This window comes from Archocentrus centrarchus, chromosome 20 (assembly GCF_007364275.1).
Source record: "Archocentrus centrarchus isolate MPI-CPG fArcCen1 chromosome 20, fArcCen1, whole genome shotgun sequence".
Classification (NCBI taxonomy): domain Eukaryota; kingdom Metazoa; phylum Chordata; class Actinopteri; order Cichliformes; family Cichlidae; genus Archocentrus; species Archocentrus centrarchus.
This window is the reverse complement of record NC_044365.1, coordinates 884,934-908,611: the sequence shown is the minus strand read 5'-3', so window position 1 is coordinate 908,611 and position 23,678 is coordinate 884,934. Positions and strand designations below refer to the sequence as shown.

At 46.1% G+C, this 23,678-nt stretch overlaps 2 protein-coding genes across 4 annotated transcripts in view; both read left to right on the top strand.

Moving 5' to 3' along the window:
• LOC115799121 (aspartyl/asparaginyl beta-hydroxylase) overlaps positions 1-23,678 on the top strand; it is a 43,968-nt gene that overhangs the window by 8,061 nt on the left and 12,229 nt on the right. The window contains exons 3-13 of one of the 3 annotated variants that reach the window (XM_030756110.1): positions 935-979; positions 3,131-3,199; positions 16,092-16,145; positions 16,789-16,896; positions 17,393-17,428; positions 18,900-18,944; positions 19,615-19,644; positions 19,724-19,756; positions 19,841-19,876; positions 20,464-20,511; positions 22,886-22,957. In XM_030756110.1, coding sequence (XP_030611970.1) covers positions 935-979; positions 3,131-3,199; positions 16,092-16,145; positions 16,789-16,896; positions 17,393-17,428; positions 18,900-18,944; positions 19,615-19,644; positions 19,724-19,756; positions 19,841-19,876; positions 20,464-20,511; positions 22,886-22,957 — 576 coding nt within the window. The remainder of the gene's footprint in view (positions 1-934; positions 980-3,130; positions 3,200-16,091; positions 16,146-16,788; positions 16,897-17,392; positions 17,429-18,899; positions 18,945-19,614; positions 19,645-19,723; positions 19,757-19,840; positions 19,877-20,463; positions 20,512-22,885; positions 22,958-23,678) is intronic. The other 2 variants (XM_030756112.1, XM_030756111.1) reach the window with 2 other exon arrangements.
• Positions 10,793-13,508, top strand: LOC115799124 (uncharacterized abhydrolase domain-containing protein DDB_G0269086-like). The gene is made up of 2 exons (XM_030756123.1): positions 10,793-11,342; positions 11,532-13,508. The coding sequence occupies exons 1-2, from the start codon at positions 10,863-10,865 to the stop codon at positions 12,756-12,758; spliced, it is 1,707 nt and encodes a 568-aa protein (XP_030611983.1). The 5' UTR covers positions 10,793-10,862; the 3' UTR covers positions 12,759-13,508.

The following is a 23,678-nucleotide window of genomic DNA, read 5'->3' as shown; positions in this document are numbered from 1 at the left end:
TGCAGCCACAGCTTCCTCTTCTGTTTCCGAGTCACTGATTTCAGTAATGCTCAGTAAAGTCATGTAAAAGGAGAAGCTGAACTTTGGATATAAAAATGTCACATCTAGACGGTCTTTTTTTTGGGGGGGGGGGCAGCACTGCTGTGTTGTAGGGCAGGAAACACTGAGATCAGGACATTATCTCGGCTTTCTGTGAGAAATACGCCGCCAGCTGCTGTGAGTCAAACAACAATAAAACAATAACACGCTCGACTTCTTTGTGGGAAAACAAGTTTTTCTTTAAGTGGAGCGATCTCAGCGCCGCTCCACCTGACCGATAAACCGCCCTGTTTGTAGACTTCAGGACTCCATCACACACTCACATCAGCAACAACTTCCTGTTGAGCAAACTGTCAGCTGTGCTGAGGTCACATTGTCTGGGAACGATAACCGCAGTGAGACAGACCGGCCTGTGCAGCGTCAGCTTCACCACACGAGCCGTGCACGCTCCAGACGCCCGTCACTGCCTTCATTCGCCTCTTAGTGAATAAATATGAAAATATCTTTACAGGTTTGTTCACACTAAAATCATCTGCACCAAACCTGCTGACGTTTGAGGCAGGTAGGCCTCAGTGTGGGCGGAGTCACAGAATTTGTGGTTACACATGTTAGCAGCCCTGCAGTTATTGTGTGCGTGCGTGTGTGCGTGCATGTGTGTGTGTGTGTGTGAGTGTGTATCTGTGTGTGTGTGTGTGTATCTGTGTGTGTGTGTGCGTGTGTATCTGTGTGTGTGTGTGTGTGTGTATCTGTGTGTGTGTGTGTGTGCGTGTGTATCTGTGTGTGTGTGTATCTGTGTGTGTGCGTGTGTATCTGTGTGTATCTGTGTGTGTAACCCTCCATGTGAACAGTGCCTGTGTTCCTCTGACTCCTCCTCTCTCTGTATCTCTACATGCAGCCAGAGCTCAGGAGTTCCGTATGAACTTTTCTGAAGTTTTACAAGGTACGCTGTCTTCATGTGATCGTCCTCCTCCATCCATCATGTTGCACCGTGAGCTCATCAGATCACCTGTGTTTGCAGTGTCAGTGTTAACGTAGTTTAAGACGTCTGAAATGAATCGACAGAATGTGAAGCAGCATTGTCTATAAAATGATATCAGATGAAGTCGGGCAGCGCTGAGCTCGATGGTGCGGCGAGTTAATGCAGAGCCTCTGTGAGCTTCCTGATGACTGCTGGGGGGTGTAACGAGGTGAGCAGGTCTGCTTGCGCTCCCTGCAGGCAGAGATTTTATGTAAACAGTTACGTGTGTGGTGTGCAGGCTGCCTGTGTGCATGCTGTAAACAGCTCGAGGTAACCTACATTTCTTCCCACACCTCAGTCATCTCAGTCAGCCTGGAATTCACAGAGCCGTAGTTACTTTCATAACCTCTGTTATGCTTCTGGTGTGAGAGTCCGCCACAGAATCTGTCCTGCTTGGGAGATGCATGCCTCTCAGGGAGGTCAGCAGTCTCTGGTCCTCCCCGATGTTTTATCAGGTTCTTGTCTGTCCGGATGAGCAGGTGTTTACTCGTGAGAGAGGACAGGAACTGGCTCAGCACCAAGTACGATCTCGACCTGCATGTTACTGCAGGTCAGAGTGTTTATTTAACCCGGTGAGGCATTTTTATTGTCAGCCTGGGAAAGGGCGGAAAACGGAATAGAAAGGTTAAATGAACAGCTACGCACACCAGAAATAAGCCCTCTGCTAATCTGCTGCCCCCTGCTGGTGAATGTTTTTATCGCACTTTGCAGAAGGTTTACAGTGAAGGGCTGTTTGTCTATGTTGTTTTGGTGTGTTCATGTTTATTTTATGGTTCATGGGGTGATAGCTTTAGTGAGTTCAGATCAGACTGGGGGTCACAAACTAAACTGAGTCTCAGAAGCTTCCAGCCTGAGTGGGCTCCGGGGTTTTCCTTTAGCCTATGCTGCTATCTGACATGATTTTCCTCATCACCACATGCTTCCTCTTTTCACAGAGCCGCTTCCTCTGCACTTTAACACACCGATGCATGCTTTTATTTTGTGGGGCATTCTTTCCTTTATTTGCGCGAGCAGCAGTGAGTAGTAGACAGGAAGGAGAGCGAGGGGAGGCACACAGCAAAGGGCCGCTGGTCGGACTCGAACCCGAACCCTTTTCAGCTGTATGGCTAACCAGTGAGCTAAACTGGGGTCTGCATGCTTTTACTGGCTGATGCTGTGATGTCATTCTCTCACATGGTCTGAAGGTGATGACCATTTTCTTAGTTTGGGGTAGAATGAGACTGATGACGCCCTGTCTCATGTACGCTTGGTTTTCTGTTTTCATTATGTGACCCCACCCCCACCCACCCGGTGTAAGAGACAGACGTAGCCACTGATGTCACTCATTGATTTGCTAAGTCCAGTTTTGACCCTTTTTGGCATTTTGTAACCAAAAACGAGGTCTGGCTCCGACTGTGAAGCTCAAACATACACAGAGCTGAAGGGAAAACCTCCCTGGGGGGGCTCTCTCTTTCTCTGTAGGCACATACCTCCACAAATGGACACAACTGCCGTACCACAGCTGGTTTTTTGCCCCCTGGTGGCCATAAAAAGAATGCAGGTGTGAGGCTCTCCCTTTATTGGCCTAATTTTTCCATCTTTTATTCTGTCTGTGGTGCAGACGGGTTTTATTCTGTGATCATTATTAAATGATGGCATCATTTATGAGGGAAGTCGTGTTGGTTGCAGTTACTTCACCTCACTCACTTTGGATGTGTCAGAGATGCCCTGATTATCCCCACAGATCAGTACGGCGCTCTGACGCTGGCAGGTTAAGAAGCAGAAACTCGACTTCGGTATTTGCCGACGGGGCCTCGAAGCCTGCAGAATCAGGAGGTTTAGTAACCCTGAGCTCCTCTAAAGTCCAGCACTGCTGCAGCAATGAGCCACTTTAGACTTGGGGGTCATTTCTTTGTATTAATGTTCAGACCTCTTCCTGTGCCTTCTGTTTTGATTTCTTTGTGTTCTAATAATTGTGTTTTTATGAACCAAGTGAACTGAGCAGGTAATGAAACCCTGGACTGGAGCTTCAGACCTGCATGGTTAAAACAGGCTTTCTCCTGTTGGTCTAACTTCCTCCTCCTCCTCCTGCAGGTAAACTGACGGCCTACGACACGGACGGAGACGGAGACTTTGATGTGGAGGACGCCAAAGTTCTGCTCGGCAAGTCTGCTTTCATTTTCCTGTTAGCATGCTGCTGCTCTGCCTGATGTGGTTTACAGATGTGTGGCAGTGCCTCCCATTCAGAGATTAACCAGTCAAACACTAAACTGCTTTAAAGCTCAGCTCTAACACGGAGCAGCAGCCTGACTGCAGACACTGAGGAGATGCTCAGAGAGAAGAGTTACAGCCTGATACTAATTATTCTGGGTTACTTCAGGCTGTGCTCTACTCCTCCTCATGACAGCATGGCATTAATCTAAAACATGTATTTTACCTTGTTTTTACTGTGCCTGGTAGAACTGCAGTACTGCACCTCAGTGCTATTTGCTAACACGTGATATTAGCAAACATGTAAATATAAAGCTGGATAAAAACTCCAAAAAGCTCCAGATTAGCAGCGCTGAAATGCAGACAGAAGTCCTCGTTTCCTGTCAGTGTTCCAGCAGGTCAGTGAAAAGTTCAGACGGTATAAATCCAGAAAGATCCGGCCTCCGATAGTCTCCAGGAACCATCAGTTAGCTGTTATAGTGTTTCAGAGTGTAGTTACATGGGCCAACACACAGGGGGCAGTAAGCTAACACAATAATAGTCTGCTGGTCCAATTTTAGCAGCTTCGCTGCGGCACGTATGCTGTAGATTATGTTATATATGTGTGATTGTGGGGTGGCTGCTTTAGACATGGGAACAGGTGAGACAGTGAGGTTTCCACCTGCACATCACAGTTAGCCAGGGCTGCAACGATTCATCGACGTAATCGATGACGTCGACTACAAAAATTTGTCGACGTGGAATTTCATCGTCGAAGCGTCGTACTTTTAAACTCATTCATCTATTTTGTTCTGCTTATCGTGTGATTTTGTAATTGCACTACACTACAGGAAGATATGGGGGCAGTATTGCCTCCATTGCCTGCCAGCAACAACAATACCAACGAAGAAGAAAGTAACAGAACAGCATAACAATGGTGGAACAGAGAGGAGGGTGGAGAAAATGAAAGAAAATAGAGACAGACAGTCAGAGGTGTGGCAGCATTTGACAGCAAAACAAAATAAAGCTGAATGCAGAGCAGAGCGTTCCTTCCAGCAGCATCACTGCAGTGCTGAGCGTTTAAAACGCCGCACCCTGGAGCTGTGACGTCAGCTGTGGATGTTTACGTCAGCGCGTCGCTGATACCTGTTAATGTTTGTACAGGTATGTTTGTGTTAGTTTACCTGAAACAAGCTCTCATGGATGATGTTTGCTGAGCGCCACCATTTCAGTGAACGTGTGAAGGACAACAGGAGCAGCTACGTTGGCTCCTATTTGTTTTCTCACATTATTTATCAGCGTTCATTCTGAATCATAAACCTCTGTATGAACTGAATCATCTGTAAACTTTTCAGCTGTTTTGGACGGAAAAATCTTTTTGATTTAATTTGAAGCCTTATTTGAACTTTTGGACAGAGGCCATTTTTATTTATTTGCACATTATATTTTCATTTAAAAATAAAAATTGCATTTACTTTAATATGCATTTTTATTTGATATTTATTGTGATGATCACATTATTGTTAAAAATACATTTGATTAGTTTCAAACTCGTATTTTTATGGGTCATTATTTAATTGTGAAAAGAGAACAAGATGATGTTAACAGGTGGGCAGGCTTGAACAGGTGGATTAAGACTGAAATAATCGTTGACTAATCGATAACAAAAACGACAGATTATTCGACTACCAAAATAATCTTGCAGCCCTCCAGTTAGCCTTCCTCAGGTGGATGAACATCAGCTGAACATCTGCAGGTTGTAAGATTCATGGCAGCTGTAGAGTCATAACCTTAAGCTTTACATCAACGCGTGAACCTTGAACCCGTAACCATTCATCTTGTAGTTAAAAACAAAAATATTCTGTACATATTATAAATGCAGACAAACATGCTCCATATGGCACCAGACCTCACTCCTGTGGGTGATAGGCCCCTCTGGGTGGTGGGTCCGTGCCTGGGCCTATGGGCAGAGGCTCATCCACCAGGTGCTTGCTCTTGAGTCCCCCTGGGCCCTGCTCCAGGGTGGGGCCCTTTCACTCTCAGTCTAGCCCCAGTTTGCCTTTGGAAAACCTACCAGCACATTGAATGCACTAAGGTCTCAGACAGGTCTTAAACATCTCTGCAGTGTTATATCTTCAGCCACCTTGACTCTGCACAGTTCTGCAGCAGAGAGTGACTGAGGAGAAATGGTGTCAGGAGGCCTTCCCTTCATTCAGCTGTCTGTGTTCAACTTTTTTATGGTCAGTGAAGTGAACGCAGCGGCCAAGAGCGCCCACTAGAGGCTCTACCTCAGCTCTGCATGATTCACACGGCTTTATCTCATCCTGGGCTTTGGCGCAGCCCCATCACCTCAGCCTCTGCCTGAAACAAGAAGATGTTAGCCCCTCCCCCTTTAAGCCATGTGGGTGGGGCTTGTGTGAGACAGGCATATAATGCGTAACCCCCCCAGTGATGTCACACAGATCTAAGAGTAGAAAAAACTCTTTAGATCAGTCTGCTGACTTCATCATTTGAACCTTTAATTTGAACATGTGCCATTGGAACATGAGATATGTGGCAGGAAATAAGGAGTAGCCTTTATTTTGATAGGACCAGGCATGTAGGCACTGGAACTTCCTGTATCAGCTGGCAGTATAAAGTCTTCATAGGGAAGCTGTCATAGATGAAGGGCTTTAGCAGCAACATGGCCGCCTCCGTCTCCTTTAATGAGCGGGCAGCGTGTCAGAGGTCACCTGACTCGACTGAGACAGGAAGTAGAATCTTTATTAAATGTCTATAGTTCATCTTTAACTCACTATCTTTCTCTTGTCCTGTATCATCATCATCATCATCATCATCCTTTATCTTATTTTGAAACTTTTTTGTTCCAGTTAATCCATCCATCCATCCTGCCTCCTTCTCTCCTTCCTCCTTTTCATTTACCCTTCTTTTTCTTTTATGATTTCCTCCTTTGACCCCTTTGCACTTCCTCCTTCCTTCTCTTCCACCCTTCCTTTGTTCTCCTCTTCCTCTCTCCCGTCAGGCCTGACCAAAGATGGCGGCGGTAGTGCGAATGCCGAGTCGCTCGAGGAGGTTCTTAATATTTTAGCTGAGGAGGGCTCTGATTGGATCTATGGCTTCTTCACCTTCCTTTATGACGTCGTGTCCTCGCCCTTAGACCCGGGTGAGGAGGAGGCGGCGACGTCTGAGATGATGAAGGAGGAGGAGCAGGAGGGCGGGACGACCTCCTCGGATGACGGGGAGAATAAAGGGGTCATTCTGGACCTCCAGAACCAATAGGAGGACAGGAAGCAGAAACACAGCCAGTAGGGAGGCTGCTGGTCCCAACCAGTGTGGACCAGACTGGGATGTACTATATCCCAGTACGACTGGTGGAGGGCAAACTGGGCAGACTGGTCAGAAACACCACAGACAGGAAGACATGAAGGCTGAAGCGATCCCAGATGACAGTTAATCTATGAGACTGATTAGTGTGACAGATTCTCTCCTTTAAATAAAATCCTGTGAGGTCAGAGGTTCCCACGCTGCCCGGCAGGTCCGAGGGCGAGACCACCGGAGACAGAAACTTTAAGAGACGGTTTTATTTCAGCCAGCTGTTTACCACCGCTTTCATTTTACTGCCACCTCCAGCTGTTATCGAGCCAGAGGAGTAACTGGTGGGCCTGCTGTGATGCTGTGACAATAGAAATACTTAAAAGTCAAACAAAATGTAACATTTGGGTCGTTTTTCAAGTCCGTTAACAAACAAAAGGATGAAGCGAGCGTCTGTGGCTGCTGTACGGAGGGTCGAAGCTGCCAGAATAACAAACAGCCCAATAAATGATTTCAAATATACAAAAACAAAAATACAGTCCTGCAGTCACCACTCACACCCACAGCAAAGGAAAGGGAAACAAATAAAAATGAGTAAATCAACATAATGGATACAGTGGAAGCATTAAAAGGTAACGTAAATTGGGGGGGGGGGGCATGGTAAATAAGTACCAAATTTAAACTAAAATGACAGTTTATCACATCTTCTGAAAGTATAAATGATTTATTTTTGCATTATTTATGACACTACAGTATTAACTTCATTAATGATTTAATTTGTTTTAATGTTGCCATGTGTGGTCCTCTGTAGAGCTTTATGCAGTAGAAAATCAGCCACAGGCCAGATTTATATAAATGTACATTCAAGGACAGGATATTTGATGTCACAGACGCCTTTTTATTATTTTTATTAACTTTAATTTTGTTTGCAGTATTTGTATTGTAACGTTTTGTCTTTGTAGATTAACTGTAGCGTAAATAAGTGTTGTGATTTTTTCCCTCCACTGGGCTGGGTTCAGGGGCTGATGGTTAAAGGTAAAGCTGACATTTGAGCTTCACAGCGATGCTGCAGAAACTCATTCTTTGCAGCAGGATTTGGGGCTGACTCAGGGTAACGTGCATCCAGAAAAGCATCCGTCCATGCAGCGTGCACGTCAGGTTACTGCGTGCACTATGACCTCAGCAGTGCAGAAACATGAACCCAGCTTAGGGTTCAGTGCATGTGGGAGACCTGATGTGCTACAGAGCAGGTTATGTTTGAGATCAGCTGGTATGACACCAAGACCCACTGACCAATCACATCCCCCAAAAACAGTGTCCCGACCCCTCAGACCTCAAAGCCGGAGTGGAAGAGCTTCAGTCTTTCCCAGCTTCACAGGAGCAAATAAAACAAAGTTATCGCTCCATAAACTCCATCTAAAATCTTAAAGAGACTCTCAGCGTGTTTGTGTTCACATCACCTGCTCCCAGTGCAGCTCTGTACAGGTTTTAAATATCTTGGCTTTATGTAATACAAACTGTGCCTGCCATAATGAAAGCTGTGATAATAATAACTCACAGTCCTTCCAGGCTTTGAATAAACTTTATTAACATACATCCTGCACCCTCGTACTGCTGCGTTCAGTCTGGATTATGTGTTTAAACTCTTCATATTCACACAGAGGTGCTGCTGTTTGTGTCTTTAACACAAACCTCTAAAACGTTAATGTGCACATCAACATGTGGAGTTTGTAGGTCTTAGCTTTGACCTTTCACCTGACCTTTGGATCACATAAGCATTATGTGTCCAGAAAAAACTGCAATGGGTCTTTTTTATGTAATGTAACAGGAATGTCTTAAATGTTCCTGTTAGGAATAAATGGCTTTGATGTGTGAGTGAAGGAAAGCCCGATCCCTTTCAAACCTCCTGTGTCCTGTGTGTGTTCACCTCACCCTTTTTATCCTGTGTTCAGACGATCAGAAGCTAAGAGGTCGTGCTCTGAGGAGAGCCAGGCTGAGGAAAGGTAGTGTACAGAGTCTGTGTGTTTGTGTGAGGTCACAGTTGCTGTCCTGACAGCTGTCTGCTTTTCAAACCCCGTAGAGGTGAAGAAGAGAGGATGGGGTAAAGGTAACGGTGTCCCTGCACGACTCTGTTTGATGCTGAGTGACTAACCGAGCTTTAACCCTCAAACTCGTGGTCTCTCTGTGAGCACGTGGCCACCTATGACTTTATTTAGTGGCTCTGTTTGTGTTTCTTTGTCGATGACAGATATTCTAAAAGGCACTAATGCCATTAATTACAGCTTTTTCTCATTTACTGAAGATGAACACTGTTAACATTATGGGTTCGCCCCCAACTTTGGTCATTTGTGCTGAACCTGACCACATGTATGTAACAGCAACAAATATTATTAGTGTGAACACTGATGCTTCAGATTGGTGGAGCCAAAGTCTGGATAACTGGAGGATAACTGTAGTCAAAAGAGAGCATCTCTGTCTCAGAAGTTACTCTGAGGAGCAAAGGATCATCAGGAAGCCCTGAAATCATCCCCCTTTTATTTTGCTGTCAAGTTTCTACTGCCTGGGTCTAGGTTTTGTTACAGGCATGCAGACCTTCACTATCAAACTCTCTGATGTGTTTGTCCTCCTAGCAGATGAGACGTTAAAGGCCTCTGATCTCCCTGAAGGTAGCGATCCCTCTGTGTGAGGTTTGTTTGGAATATTTGGTGCTGAACTGCTGTGTATGATGGGCTGTTTTTCCCTCCGTGTGTTCTAAGTAGAGAATACAGGAGAGGCTGCTGATAGGAAGAACACGACTCGAGGTACTAAAACCCGCTGACTGCATGTCCACAGTGCCCTCCCTGTGGTTGGTTTCATTTAGATATAAAGACTGTTTAGAAAGTGCAAGGTTATTTGTCCATCAGAAAACTGCAGGGGCGTCCACAGCAGAAGGGGAAGCAAGCGATGGCAGGAAGAAAAACTGCTGGCCAGAGTTAAACTGTTCCCAGCTTTGAGGTGAGCAATTGAAGCTACCGCCAGTGGGAGTGGGGGGTGCCTTAATTAACACATGCTAGGGTGGCAAATGCATTAGTCAGTTACCAAGGCAGCTGGAGCTTAGACTGCCCGCTAGTGACCAACCGCCAGCTTTGCCCTTTGTGGACGCCCCCTTCAGTCCATTGAAATTGGACTAGCTTTGGCTTCAGAGTCATCTTCATGTGCACCTCTGGGCTGTTTCCAACACTGCTGCCATTTTAAATCTCTCCCTGGATGTCCCATTCTGTCTACTTGAGCTTTCCTGTCTGTGATTTCACCACAAATAGACATCACATGTCTTCCAGTTGACCCAAATTTCATGTTGAAGATAAAAACTGGTCTGCTGCTACAACCGAGAAACCAAACAGCTGTTCTGAGTTGAAGAGTCTACCTGTCCAAGCCCAAAGGCAGTGCATCAGATCAAAGAACATGTTTACTGGGTTTTTAATTCAGTTCATCAAACTCATCCCCCAGACAGACTTTACTGTAAAGTCATGAGTCATCAAAGGGAGAACTAAAGATGTGCCACTAGTCCACTGGTCTTTTATTGTTGGCTCTAAGAGCAGCCGCGCAGCACTAACTAGGGCTGCAGGCTGGCCACACCTCGCCAGACTCGGCCACTCTATCAGAATTTGTCCTCTTCCGTGACATGAAACTCAAGTAGAAGATTTCACTGTTTTGAGACAATGGAGGAAGGACAAGCGGTCAAAACCAGGAAATGGCAGCAGTCGCACAAGTTGTCCAGAGGCGTGCAAGGAGACCATTAGCCAAATTTAAATCTGGTAAGGTTTTTGATCTTCACGTGCCCAGAATGTTTTAATCTCCCCTCATGCACGATGGCCTGTTCTTTACAAGGATCATTTCAGCCTAGATGTGAATCAGTTTAACTATAAAGGAGATGTGATCCCATCCCCAGCATCTCTAACATTTCCTTGGTTGCCGTGTGCTAGCAATTTAACGAGTGATAGTGGCAAGCATGCAGATGATAATCTTATGACCTTTGACCTCAGACCGCACTGTCCGAGGCACCGTACTGCGCTCAGCCCTCAGGGAAGAGTTGAGGTTGATCCACGAGAAGATGGAGGCCAAGAGGATCGCTCACATCGCAGTAGCTGAAATCAGGGCTTTTCTCACCCAAGAGGAGGAAGACAGGATGGCTGTTTGGGCACTGAAGATGAAGGAGCTAAAGGCAGCTCAGGAGCAACTAAAGGAGGAGAGGGAAAAGGAAGAGAGGAGGAAGGAGGCAGAGAGGCTGGAAAGGGAGAGGATAGAAAAGGCAAAGCTTCAGAAGGAGAAGGAAGAGAAGGAGCGCATGGAACAGGAAGCCAAGGAGAAAGCTGAGAAAGAGAGGTTGGCTCAAGAGAGGGCAGAAAAAGAGAGACTTGAGATGGAGAGACTTGCTAAAGAAAATGCAGCTAGAGAAGAAAAGGAAAGACTCGAGCAAGAGAGGGCGGAGAGGGAAACGGCAGAGAGGGAGCAACAGGAGAAAGAAAGGCTAGACAGAGAGAAGGCTGAAAAGGAAAGGATTGAGAGGGAACGCGTTGCAAAAGAAAGAGAGAGAGCAGAGCAGGAGAAGGCAGAGAGGGAAAGACTGGAAAGAGAGAGACTCGAGAAAGAAAGGATTGCTAAGGAGAAGGTGGAGAAAGAAAGGCTGGAGAGGGAACAGATTGCCAAGGAAAAGGAAAGTCTGGAGAGAGAACGGATCGCCAAGGAAAAGGAAAGAGTGGAGAGGGAAAGGTTGGCCAAAGAGAAGGCAGAGAAAGAAAGACTGGAGAGAGAACGAATTGCCAAGGAAAAGGAAAGGCTGGAGAGGGAACGGATTGCCAAGGAAAAGGAAAGACTGGAGAGGGAACGGATTGCCAAGGAGAAGGCAGAGAAGGAAAGACTGGAGAGAGAACGGATCGCCAAGGAAAAGGAAAGACTGGAGAGGGAACGGATTGCCAAGGAAAAGGAAAGACTGGAGAGGGAACGGATTGCCAAGGAGAAGGCAGAGAAGGAAAGACTGGAGAGAGAACGGATCGCCAAGGAAAAGGAAAGACTGGAGAGGGAACGGATTGCCAAGGAAAAGGAAAGGCTGGAGAGGGAACGGATTGCCAAAGAGAAGGCAGAGAAAGAAAGACTGGAGAGAGAACGAATTGCCAAGGAAAAGGAAAGAGTGGAGAGGGAAAGGTTGGCCAAAGAGAAGGCAGAGAAAGAAAGACTGGAGAGAGAACGAATTGCCAAGGAAAAGGAAAGACTGGAGAGGGAACGGATTGCCAAGGAAAAGGCAGAGAAAGAAAGACTGGAGAGAGAACGGATTGCCAAGGAAAAGGAAAGACTGGAGAGGGAACGGATTGCCAAGGAGAAGGCAGAGAAAGAAAGACTGGAGAGAGAACGGATTGCCAAGGAAAAGGAAAGACTGGAGAGGGAATGGATTGCCAAGGAGAAGGCAGAGAAAGAAAGACTGGAGAGAGAACGGATTGCCAAGGAAAAGGAAAGACTGGAGAGGGAACGGATTGCCAAGGAGAAGGCAGAGAAAGAAAGACTGGAGAGAGAATGGATTGCCAAGGAAAAGGAAAGGCTGGAGAGGGAACGAATTGCCATGGAAAAGGAAAGACTGGAGAGGGAACGGATTGCCAAGGAAAAGGAAAGACTGGAGAGGGAACGGATTGCCAAGGAAAAGGAAAGAGTGGAGCGGGGACGGCTGGCCAAAGAGAGGGAAAGACTGGAGAGAGAACGGATTGCTAAGGAAAGAGAGAGAGTTTCGAGGGAACGAGCTGAAAAGGAGAGACAAGAACAACTGGGAAAACAGAGAGCGGAGAAAGAGAGGCTAGAGAGAGAGAACACCACTAAGGAAAGAGAGACACCTGCCAGGGAAAAGTTGGAGAAGGAGCGCTTAGCCAGGGAGAGGGCGAAAATCGCACAGGACAAGGAGAGATTGGAGAGAGAGAGAGTAGAAAAAGAAACGGCAGCGAGAAAAGAGGGGAAGAGGGTGGAGCGGGAACAACTGGCGAGGGTGGCGAAGGTGAAGCTAGAGCGTGAGGAGAAGATGGAGGCGGAGCAGCTGACAAAGGAGAGAGAAGGAAATGGCGTGAAGAGACGAGTGTTCCCGGAGAGGAAGCCAAACGCTTCGGCGGGAAGAGGTGAGATAACTGAGAGGGTGACAGCGGTCAGGAGAGAGAAGAACATCTTAGAAGAGAAGAAGAAAATATCTTATGGAACAAAATGATGACCTTACAAATTGTCAGGGCTCTGATTGGTTGGCCTTCCCCCCCATATTCAGGAAACAGATTTTGAAAAGCCCACCCTTCCCAATGAGATCCACAACTTTAATTCAGACTTATACTGGGACAGTCTGTTTTTTTTTTTGTTTTTTTTTTTAATCATTCTGCTGCAAAAGGGTTTAAAAAGCATTTCCTGTCATGTGTTCTGCTTCTGTTGATCAGGACATTACAGAGCGCCATTACTCCCATCTTCACTGTGATAAATATAAATACACAGCTGGAACTGTCGAGAAGTAGAAATGGGCGTTTCAAGCAAAAATACTAGATAAATATCATCGTCCCCCCTCAAAAAGCTTTCAGAGGTGACTTGATGTTCAGGCAGTAGAAACATGACTTCAGGGCTCTGAGGGGGCGACCAGATAAATTGATTAATTACAGATGGAGCCACAGGTTCTTTGCTCCTAAATTACTCTGTTAATGCCACAAACCTGTGGAAGTGCAGGTGGGTTCTCATAACAAAGACCTGGCTCTGCAACTTGTTTTTATGAGTCTCTATTTGATGATGATGATGATGATGTTTTTTTGTGTTTTTTCTCATGTTCCTTATACAGAGGAGGAGGAGAGCCAGTATAGGGCGTTTGATTGAATGAATTCAGTTTTGAGCTTTAGTTATACATAGTGAATATAAGTGCTGAAGGATGCTGACCTGTTAAAACAACCTGTGATAACCGAATAAAGCATCTCTGTGTCATGACCTTTCAACACCTCTGAAATTATTTTTGCTTTTTCTCCAAAATGTGAATAAAACCTTCTCATCGCATTAAAATAAATTTCTTCTGTGTGGTTTTTAAAAAATGAAAAAGCTGCAAGAATATGAGCTCATTTTTAATAATATAATAAACATCATGTATTTTTATTTTTTTTATTCCCATGGCTTTGTTTCATTGCTCAAAGTACAGGTCGAGGAGGAGGAGTAGCAGCAATCTTCAATTCCAGCTCATTAATTAATCAAAGACCCAGACAAAATTTTAATTGTTTTGAAAGCCTGACTCTTAGTCTTGTCCGTCCTAATTGGGAAAATCAATAACCTGTTTTATTTGTTATTATCTATCGTCCACCTGGTCCTTACTCAGAGTTTCTGTCTGATTTCTCAGACTTTTTATCTGATTTAGTGCTCAGTTCAGATAAAATAATTATAGTGGGTGATTTTAACCTCCATGTAGATGCTGAAAATGACAGCCTCAACACTGCATTTAATCTATTGTTAGATTCAATTGGCTTCTCTCAAAATGATCTTTTCTTTTTACATTTTAATATCACAGCTGAGTCTTTTTTTAATAGAGGAAAAAAGCATTAATTTATTTGAGGAGCATTATTATTTAAATATGCCAATAGTTTATTTTTGAGCAATTTCTCATGTACATCTACAGCTAAATGTTAATAATAGTGTCTGTGTGACATTCTGGACATGTAGCTTTGATTCTGAAGGGCCTTTTTGTTTATACCTTTACGAAGAAAAATATTGAGATATATCGTATATCCAGTGGCAGATCTAGGATTTTTCTGAGTAAGGGGCCATCAAGGGGCCACAGTGTTCATAGAGGGGCCAAGTATTTGTGGTAGATGTGGTGATATACGGACCAATAAAAATTAAAGCCATTACATTAAAGTTATGGTAAATCTTATCACCATGAGGTGTAAGAATTCAGTGAACTTATGTGCCATTACACTAAATAACAATATCAGACATTTCATACATTACAGCATTAACTGTTGTTGCTCTCCCTAAATGATTTCTGACCTGATGAAAGGGGCTGGAGGTGTCCTGCTCCTGACCAGCCTCTGGTCTACTGTGTCCTGCTGCTCTCTCCCTCCTCTCACCCTGCACATCTTCAGCTGCAGACTCACTCTGCTCAAAAACTGCTGAATTCCCTCCTGAGACTGACCCTTTCTTTTCATATTCTTCTCTATCACTGCCAAACATTATAGTTAATGTTAGCACACAAATTACAAAGAAGTACATGAATTAGTGAAATGCTAACATTCATGTCTAAACACAAGTAGGGCCTCAGTTAACATTACTCTTAACTAACTTTGCTTCTTAAATGAATGTTTATCAGACTTACGCTGTGACAGCTGTGAGTAAAAAGGGATTTATGACTTATCATTACCAACAAACTCCTCAAAATGTGGACTGGCATCAGTTGTTGGTTAAAAAACTTTCTCCGCAAGATCGTTCAAATCTTCTTTTTCTTCTGTAAGTCCAGAATGTCCAGCATGTTCATGCTGGACATTCCTATTTGGCTCATTAGTGCTACTGGTGTTTCGGCATGGAATTGCATCCACCTATAATTTGATCCTCGCTCTCGAACAAAGGACAGATGAGTGACAGGACAGGGGCACTTCAGGGGGCCAATCAGATTTCAGATGGGGCCAGTGCCCCTGTGGCCCCGCCCCTAGAACCGCCCCTGCGTATATCGCCATTCAGCCAAAAAATATTGAGATATTATTTTTGGTCCATATCACCCAGCCCTACTCCACTCTGCATTTTCAATATAAAGCACCGTGAGGTGACTGTTTGTTGTGATTTGGCGCTACATAAACAGAATTAAATTCAATTGAATTAGTTTAAATCAATGAAATCAAGTGTGGTTATATAACAACAGCAAACTATTTGAACTTATTTTGACAGTTTAAAAAGCTAATTTATTTCTTCTCTTTATTGCTAAATTTCCTGTTAGTTTGTACGAGTCTGAATGTGTTATGCTGGGAAACACTGGAGGCGGGGATCCATTCCCATACTTGAAGGAAGCAGTTCTGATTCTTCAGCATTAGTTAACTCTGTTTAGAAGTCCAGTTCAGGTAGCTGAGGGGAAGCCCAGCAGACCCTGGAGGTCTCTGCTTTGTGTAGAAAGGTTTTTTCCATAATCAAAATACATGCAAACGCCTCCAACCGCCTGACAGCAGGGAGAAAAAAGTCAGTTGAGAATGAATAATGAAGGCTGAGTCCGTCTTCCTCTGCTCAGCCCTATCTCCAGCCGCCACTGCTTCCTCCTCTGCTCGCCACTCTGATCCAATCAGCTCTGATTTCCTTCCACAGGAAGATCATTGGGGTGCTGTTGCTCCTTAAAAACATCTTAAAAACAAAACACTGTTTTTTTTAAGGCACTGTCACACTGTACTGTAAACCAAGTCAGGTATACATCAACGTTTTTCCTCTAATGTTGGCTTTAAATCACAAACACAGATTAGCTCGTTAGAGACTGAACGAGTCTGTAAAGCAGAAACTTAAAGGTTTTTATTCCAGCTTGACTTTCTGAACTTTAAACTCTGAACAGGACTGAAAGAAGGAAAAAAGCTGCATGTAGGAGACACACCTGAGGAGAAAGCAGGTGAGTTTACACACACACATTGTGTTGATGTCCTCTGGGTGTGCTGACCTGATACCTGAGGAAACCGCCTGATGAGTGTGTGACCTCATTCCCACCTGTGGGTTTAGACCTGCGGGTGTCTCTGTGTCCCGCCAACAAAGCCTGAGTCTCAGTGAAGCTTTCTATCAGCTCCACCCTGCATCTCACACCGAGCCGCCCAGTACAACCAGTCTGCTGCTGGCAGGCCAACCAGCAGACTGGAAACCTCATTACTACCTGTCACTGCAGTCGTGCTCCTGCTGGTGTTTGATTAAAATAACTGAAGAAATCACATGTTAATAATAGACTAAACCACTTCATGCACGTTTTATTGTGAAAGGCACAGACAGCAGTGACAGGACTTTCTGTCCTCCTCAGAGTCAGAATGAAACCTTTACCCTGTTTTCCTTTCATTCAGCTTAGCCTCAGCTGGGTTATAAGACACAGTGACCTGTTGTGCCATCAGGTGGTAGAGGAAGATGAAGTGGGACTCATATTTTAAAATGTGCATGCAGATTATGATCCCTGTTACCTGTGATACATCATATTAATGCCCTTTGTTAAAGGAGTCTGTGTGATGGTTACTTACTTCAGTCACTCCTCTTTTTATCCTGTAAATTTAAAGCTTTAAGACCTGAAGAAGCCATCGAGCCTGCAGCAGAAACAGCCAATCAGCACGCAGAGCCAGCAGAGGCCACACCCTCCGAGACGCCGCCCGGGGAGACTGCATCAGGTACGTGTACAGAAAGAAGGAAGTTCAGTCCAGGAGACACAGCGAGCATTTAGAAACAGCCCGGCCGGTCTGTCAGGATGTTCCTGTTTAGACGACTCTGGGACTGGGACCGTCTGTCCCATCACTGCAGATACAATCGGTCTGTTTCAGCCCTTTGGAAGCCCAGAGTTTGGATGTAGGGAGACTCAGAGATCTCAAGCTGGTTCCCAGTCCTCCACTGGGATTCCTTAAATTCACTGAACTCTGATGATGATAGGACTCTGCTGGTCACCTGATGTGGTCAAATACAGTCTGCACTCTTTAGGATGTAAACTAAACTTGCGAGCATGTCGTTGATTCCACGTGGCTCAGAGTGAAGCTGAGATCAGCCCCCTCGTACCCACGGCTCTGAACGCTCACGTTACCTGCTGCCCGTCACACCTGTGTCATCAGCTGATTGCATCCTTCACCTGTTGATGTCACGATGGTAACATTATGGCTTGTGTGTGTGTGTCAGCTTCTGGATCTCAGGATGTGGAGTCTGAAATCCAAGGTTGGTGCTGCTGCTGCATGCCTCCACCTTCATGTTAGCTGCCTGCATGTTAAATGTCTTCATGTTCCCTCCGTGCAGATGATCTGTTTCTGCTCCTCACCAACACATTGAACTTTATCTGCAGCCGTGTGGAGGTTTGTGTGTCTGCGTTTGTGTGGAGGTGGAGCAGAGTGATGGATGAACAAAGACCTGATCCAACAATCACTTTAAACACAGCAGTCAGCACAGATCTGCACCACTTCCTGTTTGTTGTTTACTCTCCGCCCTGCTTTAACGGGTTTAATTAAAAAGGCCCAAACATGTGCACAGACTGCAGAGACGCAGGAGCAGCTTCAGCTGCAACGCTGCTTCTATTCATCTTCATTTCATGTTATTGAAGGACTGAAGTCCACCTCCAGAACACACGCAGACACACAGTTTATTACACGTTAGTAATAATAAACTGTAGTGTAATAAACTCTGTGACCTTGGCTCTATCACTCAGGGTGCTGTGGGTGGCGCTGTTTAACGTGACTGCTGCACATGAGTTATTTTCTAACCTGCTGCATGTCGAGCAGCCTCATAAAGACTCAGTATTTCTGCATCTCGGGCCTGATGCAGACAGAGACAGCCCTGCTGTGAGTTCACAGCTTCATCAGACGCTGCACTTTACATAAATCATTCCTTCAGCACAGACTACAGATCAGGCTAAAACCAAACTCCACACCTGGAGGTGTGTTCAGCAGCTTAAATGAGAGCAGCCACACCATCCCAATAATGCTGCTTCTTAGCGCCCCCAGTGGTCATTCTGAAACAGTGTTTCTGAGTTCACTCATGCCTTTAAAGCAGTGCTTCTCAAATAGTGGGGTGCACCCGGTGCGCTACCAGGGAGGGCACGTCTGACCCCAGGGAACATGCTTTTTTTGCCGTACTAGAATAAATTGTAATTGCACATCCACAACAGTAGGTGGCAGTGGCGCTCTCATTGTCAGAGTGTGCGCAGTAAGTAATAGCTCTATGGTGCACTGGGGGTTTTTTGCCTACTCACAGCACAGAGCGGGAGTGTGTGGGGGCGCGAAAGGTTTTCTTCTTCCTAGGGGGGGCATAACAGAAAATAATTGAGAAGCACTGCTTTAAAGAGAGACCACGGGACTGCACAGCCACACTTTCACACACTTCTCTGCTCCTCCTCCCGGCGCTGCTCACGACGTCGCCCTCTGCTGGAGACATGAAGCCCAGCATGTTGTAACTGCACGTGGCTGCTGAGCTGTTCTCCTTCACCTCGTGTCTCTGGTTTTATTCTTTAGCACGATGCATGATGGGATACAGTGCTTGGTTAGTGAGTTGGCAGCAGGGGGCACTTTAAGCCCACTGTAGTAAAACTGTACATTTGAGTGACTCCTGCATCTTCTTCATCCTCCTCCTCAGCTTCCTTATACTCCAGCTCATCCTCGTGACTTAATTTTAACTCAGTCTCCTTGTTTTTCTCTAGCTGCTGTGCCCCTCCCTCCACCAGTGGAAGACAGCTTTGTACCAGGTCAGTCAAATACAGCCAGGGAATTTGGATTATTCTGCTGTGGTTGGTGTTTGGGGCTCTGACACAAAGACAGGAGGCAGAGCTGGAGATTCTCAGATGTTCTCTGGATGGACAGAAATGAGTCCATCAGAGGGACAGCTCAGGGTCAGAGAGGCTGACAGGGTTTGGACATGTGCAGAGGAGGGAGGGTGGAGATGAAGATGGAGGAGGAAGACCAGGAGAAATAAGGAGTTCCTTCCAAGTAAATCAGTGGAAAGATTACTGATTAACTGAGAGGATTAATTAGTAAATCATTAGTCCTCTCAGGACTCGAGGGAGTGGACGACCCTAACCCTCCCACACATTTTCACATCATTTTCTCCAGGTTTCCTCCTCATGCACTCACAGAATGCGTCTTTGCCTTCATGAACATGAAGTTTTAATTCTGAGTAAACTGCAGCTGAAATATATCCAGAGGTTTATTTATTAAAATAATCATTAAGGAGAATATGCAGAGTACGGGCTGAATGTTCACCAATCGAGAACATTTGAGCAGATTACATTCAATTTAATGTTTTTATAAATGTTTGTAATAAATGACTTAAAGTCGGCATTTTGGGCATAAATATGTTGACTCCTCCATCTGCTGCTGCACGTGTGATCATGAAAATAACGACTGTCTTTGTCGCAGACGATCCTCGAGAGAGCGCGAGTCCTGATGGTGAGTAGTGTCTCTGTGCTGTCTCAGCTGCAGCAGCTGTTCACAGCTGTCACATTAATCCGTTATTTCTCCTCTGCAGGCGATGACGCCGACTCGATCGACACCACTGGAGGTGAGCTGGCAGACGATAATGAAACTTTATTATTTTAGTTTCCTGGTAAAATATGAGTGATGGTGGTTCTGTTTCCTGTTGCAGTTCTGCTGGAGGAGCGTCAGAACGAGGAGAGCGTGGGTGAGTCCCAAAGTGTGGGCCGGGGCCCCCCGGTCTGTGTTTGTTATGGCTGAGATACTGATGTCTGTGTTGATTGATTCTGTCAGGCTTCTCCTGAGGAGTTAGAAGATATTTGCCTACATTGTTACTATTAAATGTGCTTGTTTTTAATGCTCAGACTTCAGTTTCTTCCTCCTACCGTTCAGCATCAGGAGATGAACACGTTTATCTCACGTGTTGTGATTTGTTTAGTCTTTTTTGGAGTTTATTTCTCCACTCGCTGAGGTTTTGCTGTTTCGGGGAGGCCTGATGGATCTTTTTGGAGCTCAGTGTCCTGGTTTCTGTTTTGCTCTGAGGCCCACAGAACGCCTCAGGGACACTCAGAGCTTCACTGTATCAAAGGGGGCTGTAAGAAACTCGAGATTAAATCTCCTCTCCATGATGTGAAGGATTTTCTATAGTAAACTCATCAGTATTATAATACATTCTGCTCCTCCTGAGTGATTATTCCTCTAAAAGCTCTGAAAGTGTCAGAAAGAGATTAAACTGACCTTTGTTATCACCTCTGATGATGTGCTGAGATCTGAACTTTGGTTTCTGTCCTTCAGTGGAGTCTGGAGAAAACCTGACGAGCTCCAAACTCACACAGGAAGCAGGTTTGTGAAAATTAAACTTCAGTCTAAAACATGTATCTGACCACTGATTAAAGTTATTTTTGCTGTGAGAGAAATATGTGACCCATATTTGCTGGATTTTCAGGGCCAAATAATTCAGCTTCACATCCACCTTATGTTGGACCCAGTTTGTATTTTTACTTCTGGGCCAACACATTTGTCACTGTCATATCTGAGCTCGAAGGTGCCATGAAAGTGGCCCAGATAAAGACTTCATTTGTAGTCTGCATTTGTATTTGTAAGTGCCTGTGATTAATCAGCTCCCTGAACATGTGGAAATATTCAGTGTTGTTCTGAGATTTTTGATCCTTAACACTCTGTTAAAAATGGATATATGGATGGGTGGGTGGATGCATGGATGGATTGGGTGGATGGATGATGGATGATGGATGGGTGGATGGATGGATGGATGGATGGATGGATGGATGGATGGATGGATGGATGGATGGATGGATGGCTGGATGGGTGGATGGATGGGTGGATGGATGGATGGATGGATGGATGGATGGGTGTGTTGATGGATGGATGGATGGATGGGTGGGTGTGTGGATGGATGGATGGATGGATAGGTGGGTGGGTGGGTGGGTAGGTGGGTGGATGGATGGATGGATGGATGGGTGTGTTGATGGATGGATGGGTGGGTGGGTGTGTGGATGGATGGATGGATGGATGGATGGATGGATGGGTGGGTGTGGGTGGTGTGTGGATGGATGGATGGGTGTGTTGATGGATGGATGGATGGATGGATGGGTGTGTTGATGGATGGATGGATGGGATGGATGGATGGATGGGTGGGTGGGTGGGTGAGTGAGTGAGTGGATGGATGGATGGATGGATGGGTGTGTTGATGGATGGGTGGGTGGGTGGGTGGGTAGATGGATGTGTGGGTGGGTAGGTGGGTGGATGGATGGATGGATGGATGGATGGATGGGTGTGTTGATGGATGGATGGATGGGTGGGTGGGTGGGTAGATGGATGTGTGGGTGGGTGGGTGGTGGGTGTGTGGGATGGATGGATGGATGGATGGATGGATGGATGGGTGTGTTGATGGGTGGATGGATGGGTGGTTGGGTGGCTGGATGTGTGGGTGGGTGGGTGGATGGATGGATGGATGGATGGATGGGTGGTTGGGTGGATGGATGTGTGGATGGATGGATGGATGGATGGGTGTGTTGATGGATGGATGGATGGATGGATGGATGGATGGATGGGTGGGTGTGTGGATGGATGGATGGATGGATGGATGGATGGATGGATGGATGGATAGGTGGGTGGGTGGGTGGGTAGGTGGGTGGATGGATGGATGGATGGGTGTGTTGATGGATGGATGGGTGGGTGTGTGGATGGATGGATGGATGGATGGATGAATGGGTGGGTGTGTGGATGGATGGATTGATGGATGGATGGGTGTGTTGATGGATGGATGGATGGGTGTGTTGATGGATGGATGGATGGGTGGGTGGATGGATGGATGGATGGGTGGGTGGGTGGGTGAGTGAGTGAGTGGATGGATGGATGGGTGTGTTGATGGATGGGTGGGTGGGTGGGTAGATGGATGTGTGGTTGGGTAGGTGGGTGGATGGATGGATGGATGAATGGGTGTGTTGATGGATGGATGGATGGGTGGGTGGGTGGGTAGATGGATGGATGGGTGGGTGGGTAGATGGATGTGTGGGTGGGTGGGTGTGTGGGTGGATGGATGGATGGATGGATGGATGGATGGATGGGTGTGTTGATGGGTGGATGGATGGGTGCTTGGGTGGCTGGGTGGGTGGATGGATGGGTGCTTGGGTGGATGGATGTGTGGGTGTGTGGATGGGTGGATGGATGTGTGGGTGGGTGGGTGTGTGGATGGATGGATGGATGGATGGGTGGGTGGATGGGTGGATGGATGATGGGTGGATGGGTGGGTGTGTGGATGGATGGATGGATGGATGGATGATGGATGGATGAATGGATGGATAGATTACTGTTTCCTATTGTTTCCTCTGACAGATGTGAAATGTAACTTTTCTGTGGGGCGGGGCTTGTGTCACAGCTGATCGTACTCGGCTGAGCTTTATTGGCTGAGGCTGCAGCTGCCTCTGAAAGCCACCAGCTGTTCCTCCACACAGAGATCAGGGAGAGTGTATTTTGTAACTGGGCTACAAACAGTGTACAGATACCCCTGAAAGCAGCAGGTGTGTTCACAGCCTGCTGCTTCAGGATCTCTTTGAATCCTGTTCTGTTAGCTGCGATCACGATGTGATGATTAAAAGTAGAACATTACAACAACCTGCAGCTGGTTTTCAGTGTGGAAGAAGAGCAGGACACGTGAACCTCAGTCTTCACTGATGAATTTTTACTCTGCTTTCAGAGGCGGTGGTAGAAGCAGAGAACCAGCCTGAACCATCATCAGCAGAAACTCCAACAGAAACGGAGGCTGAGGGTGAGCTCCCTGCATCTTTTTTTTAAATCTTTATTTTACCGACTAAAATGTTTGAGACTCAGTTCTCATTTACAAACATGACCTGCCAGAGCAGGAACGCTTCAGCCTAACTTACACACACTAATGTAACATCATTCGAGGTGCTGCCATAACAGCCAGTTCCAAATTCACTTCTGAATTTCATCCTTCTGTCCACTTTTCCACTGCGTATGCTGGTCAGATTACAGACCCTCCTCCAACCTTTTTAGCTGTTTCCAGGCCAGCAGAGAGTCTCTCCTCGGTACCCAGGGTGCATCCTGGTCAGGTGCTGAACAGAATCGTCTGGCTGTGTTTGATGCGTCTGCTCTGAGCTCCTCCTGAATGATCTTGTCGTCCTTGTGTGCTTGCACGGCAATCTGACCTTTGGTGTCAGGTTTTCTGAGTTTCAAACCCAGAGCAGTGATCATGAACTTAGCCTAAGGCTGAGTCCAGGCAGCCTGCAGAGGACGCTCATTTCTGCAGCTTGTTTCCTGTTTCATTTTTTTGGTCCACAGCTCAGGGGAAGGTGAGGGTCCCGGTACATCGGCAGCTTCACCTTCACCCTCATTTCTCTTCCTCACAGTAACCAGTCTGGCAGGCTGGTGCACAGGAACAACAGTTTGTTCCACTCACGCGTGAACAAGACCCGAAGTATTCCAAACTCCTCCACTCTGGGCGAAAAGTCATTCCCAACCCAGACTGG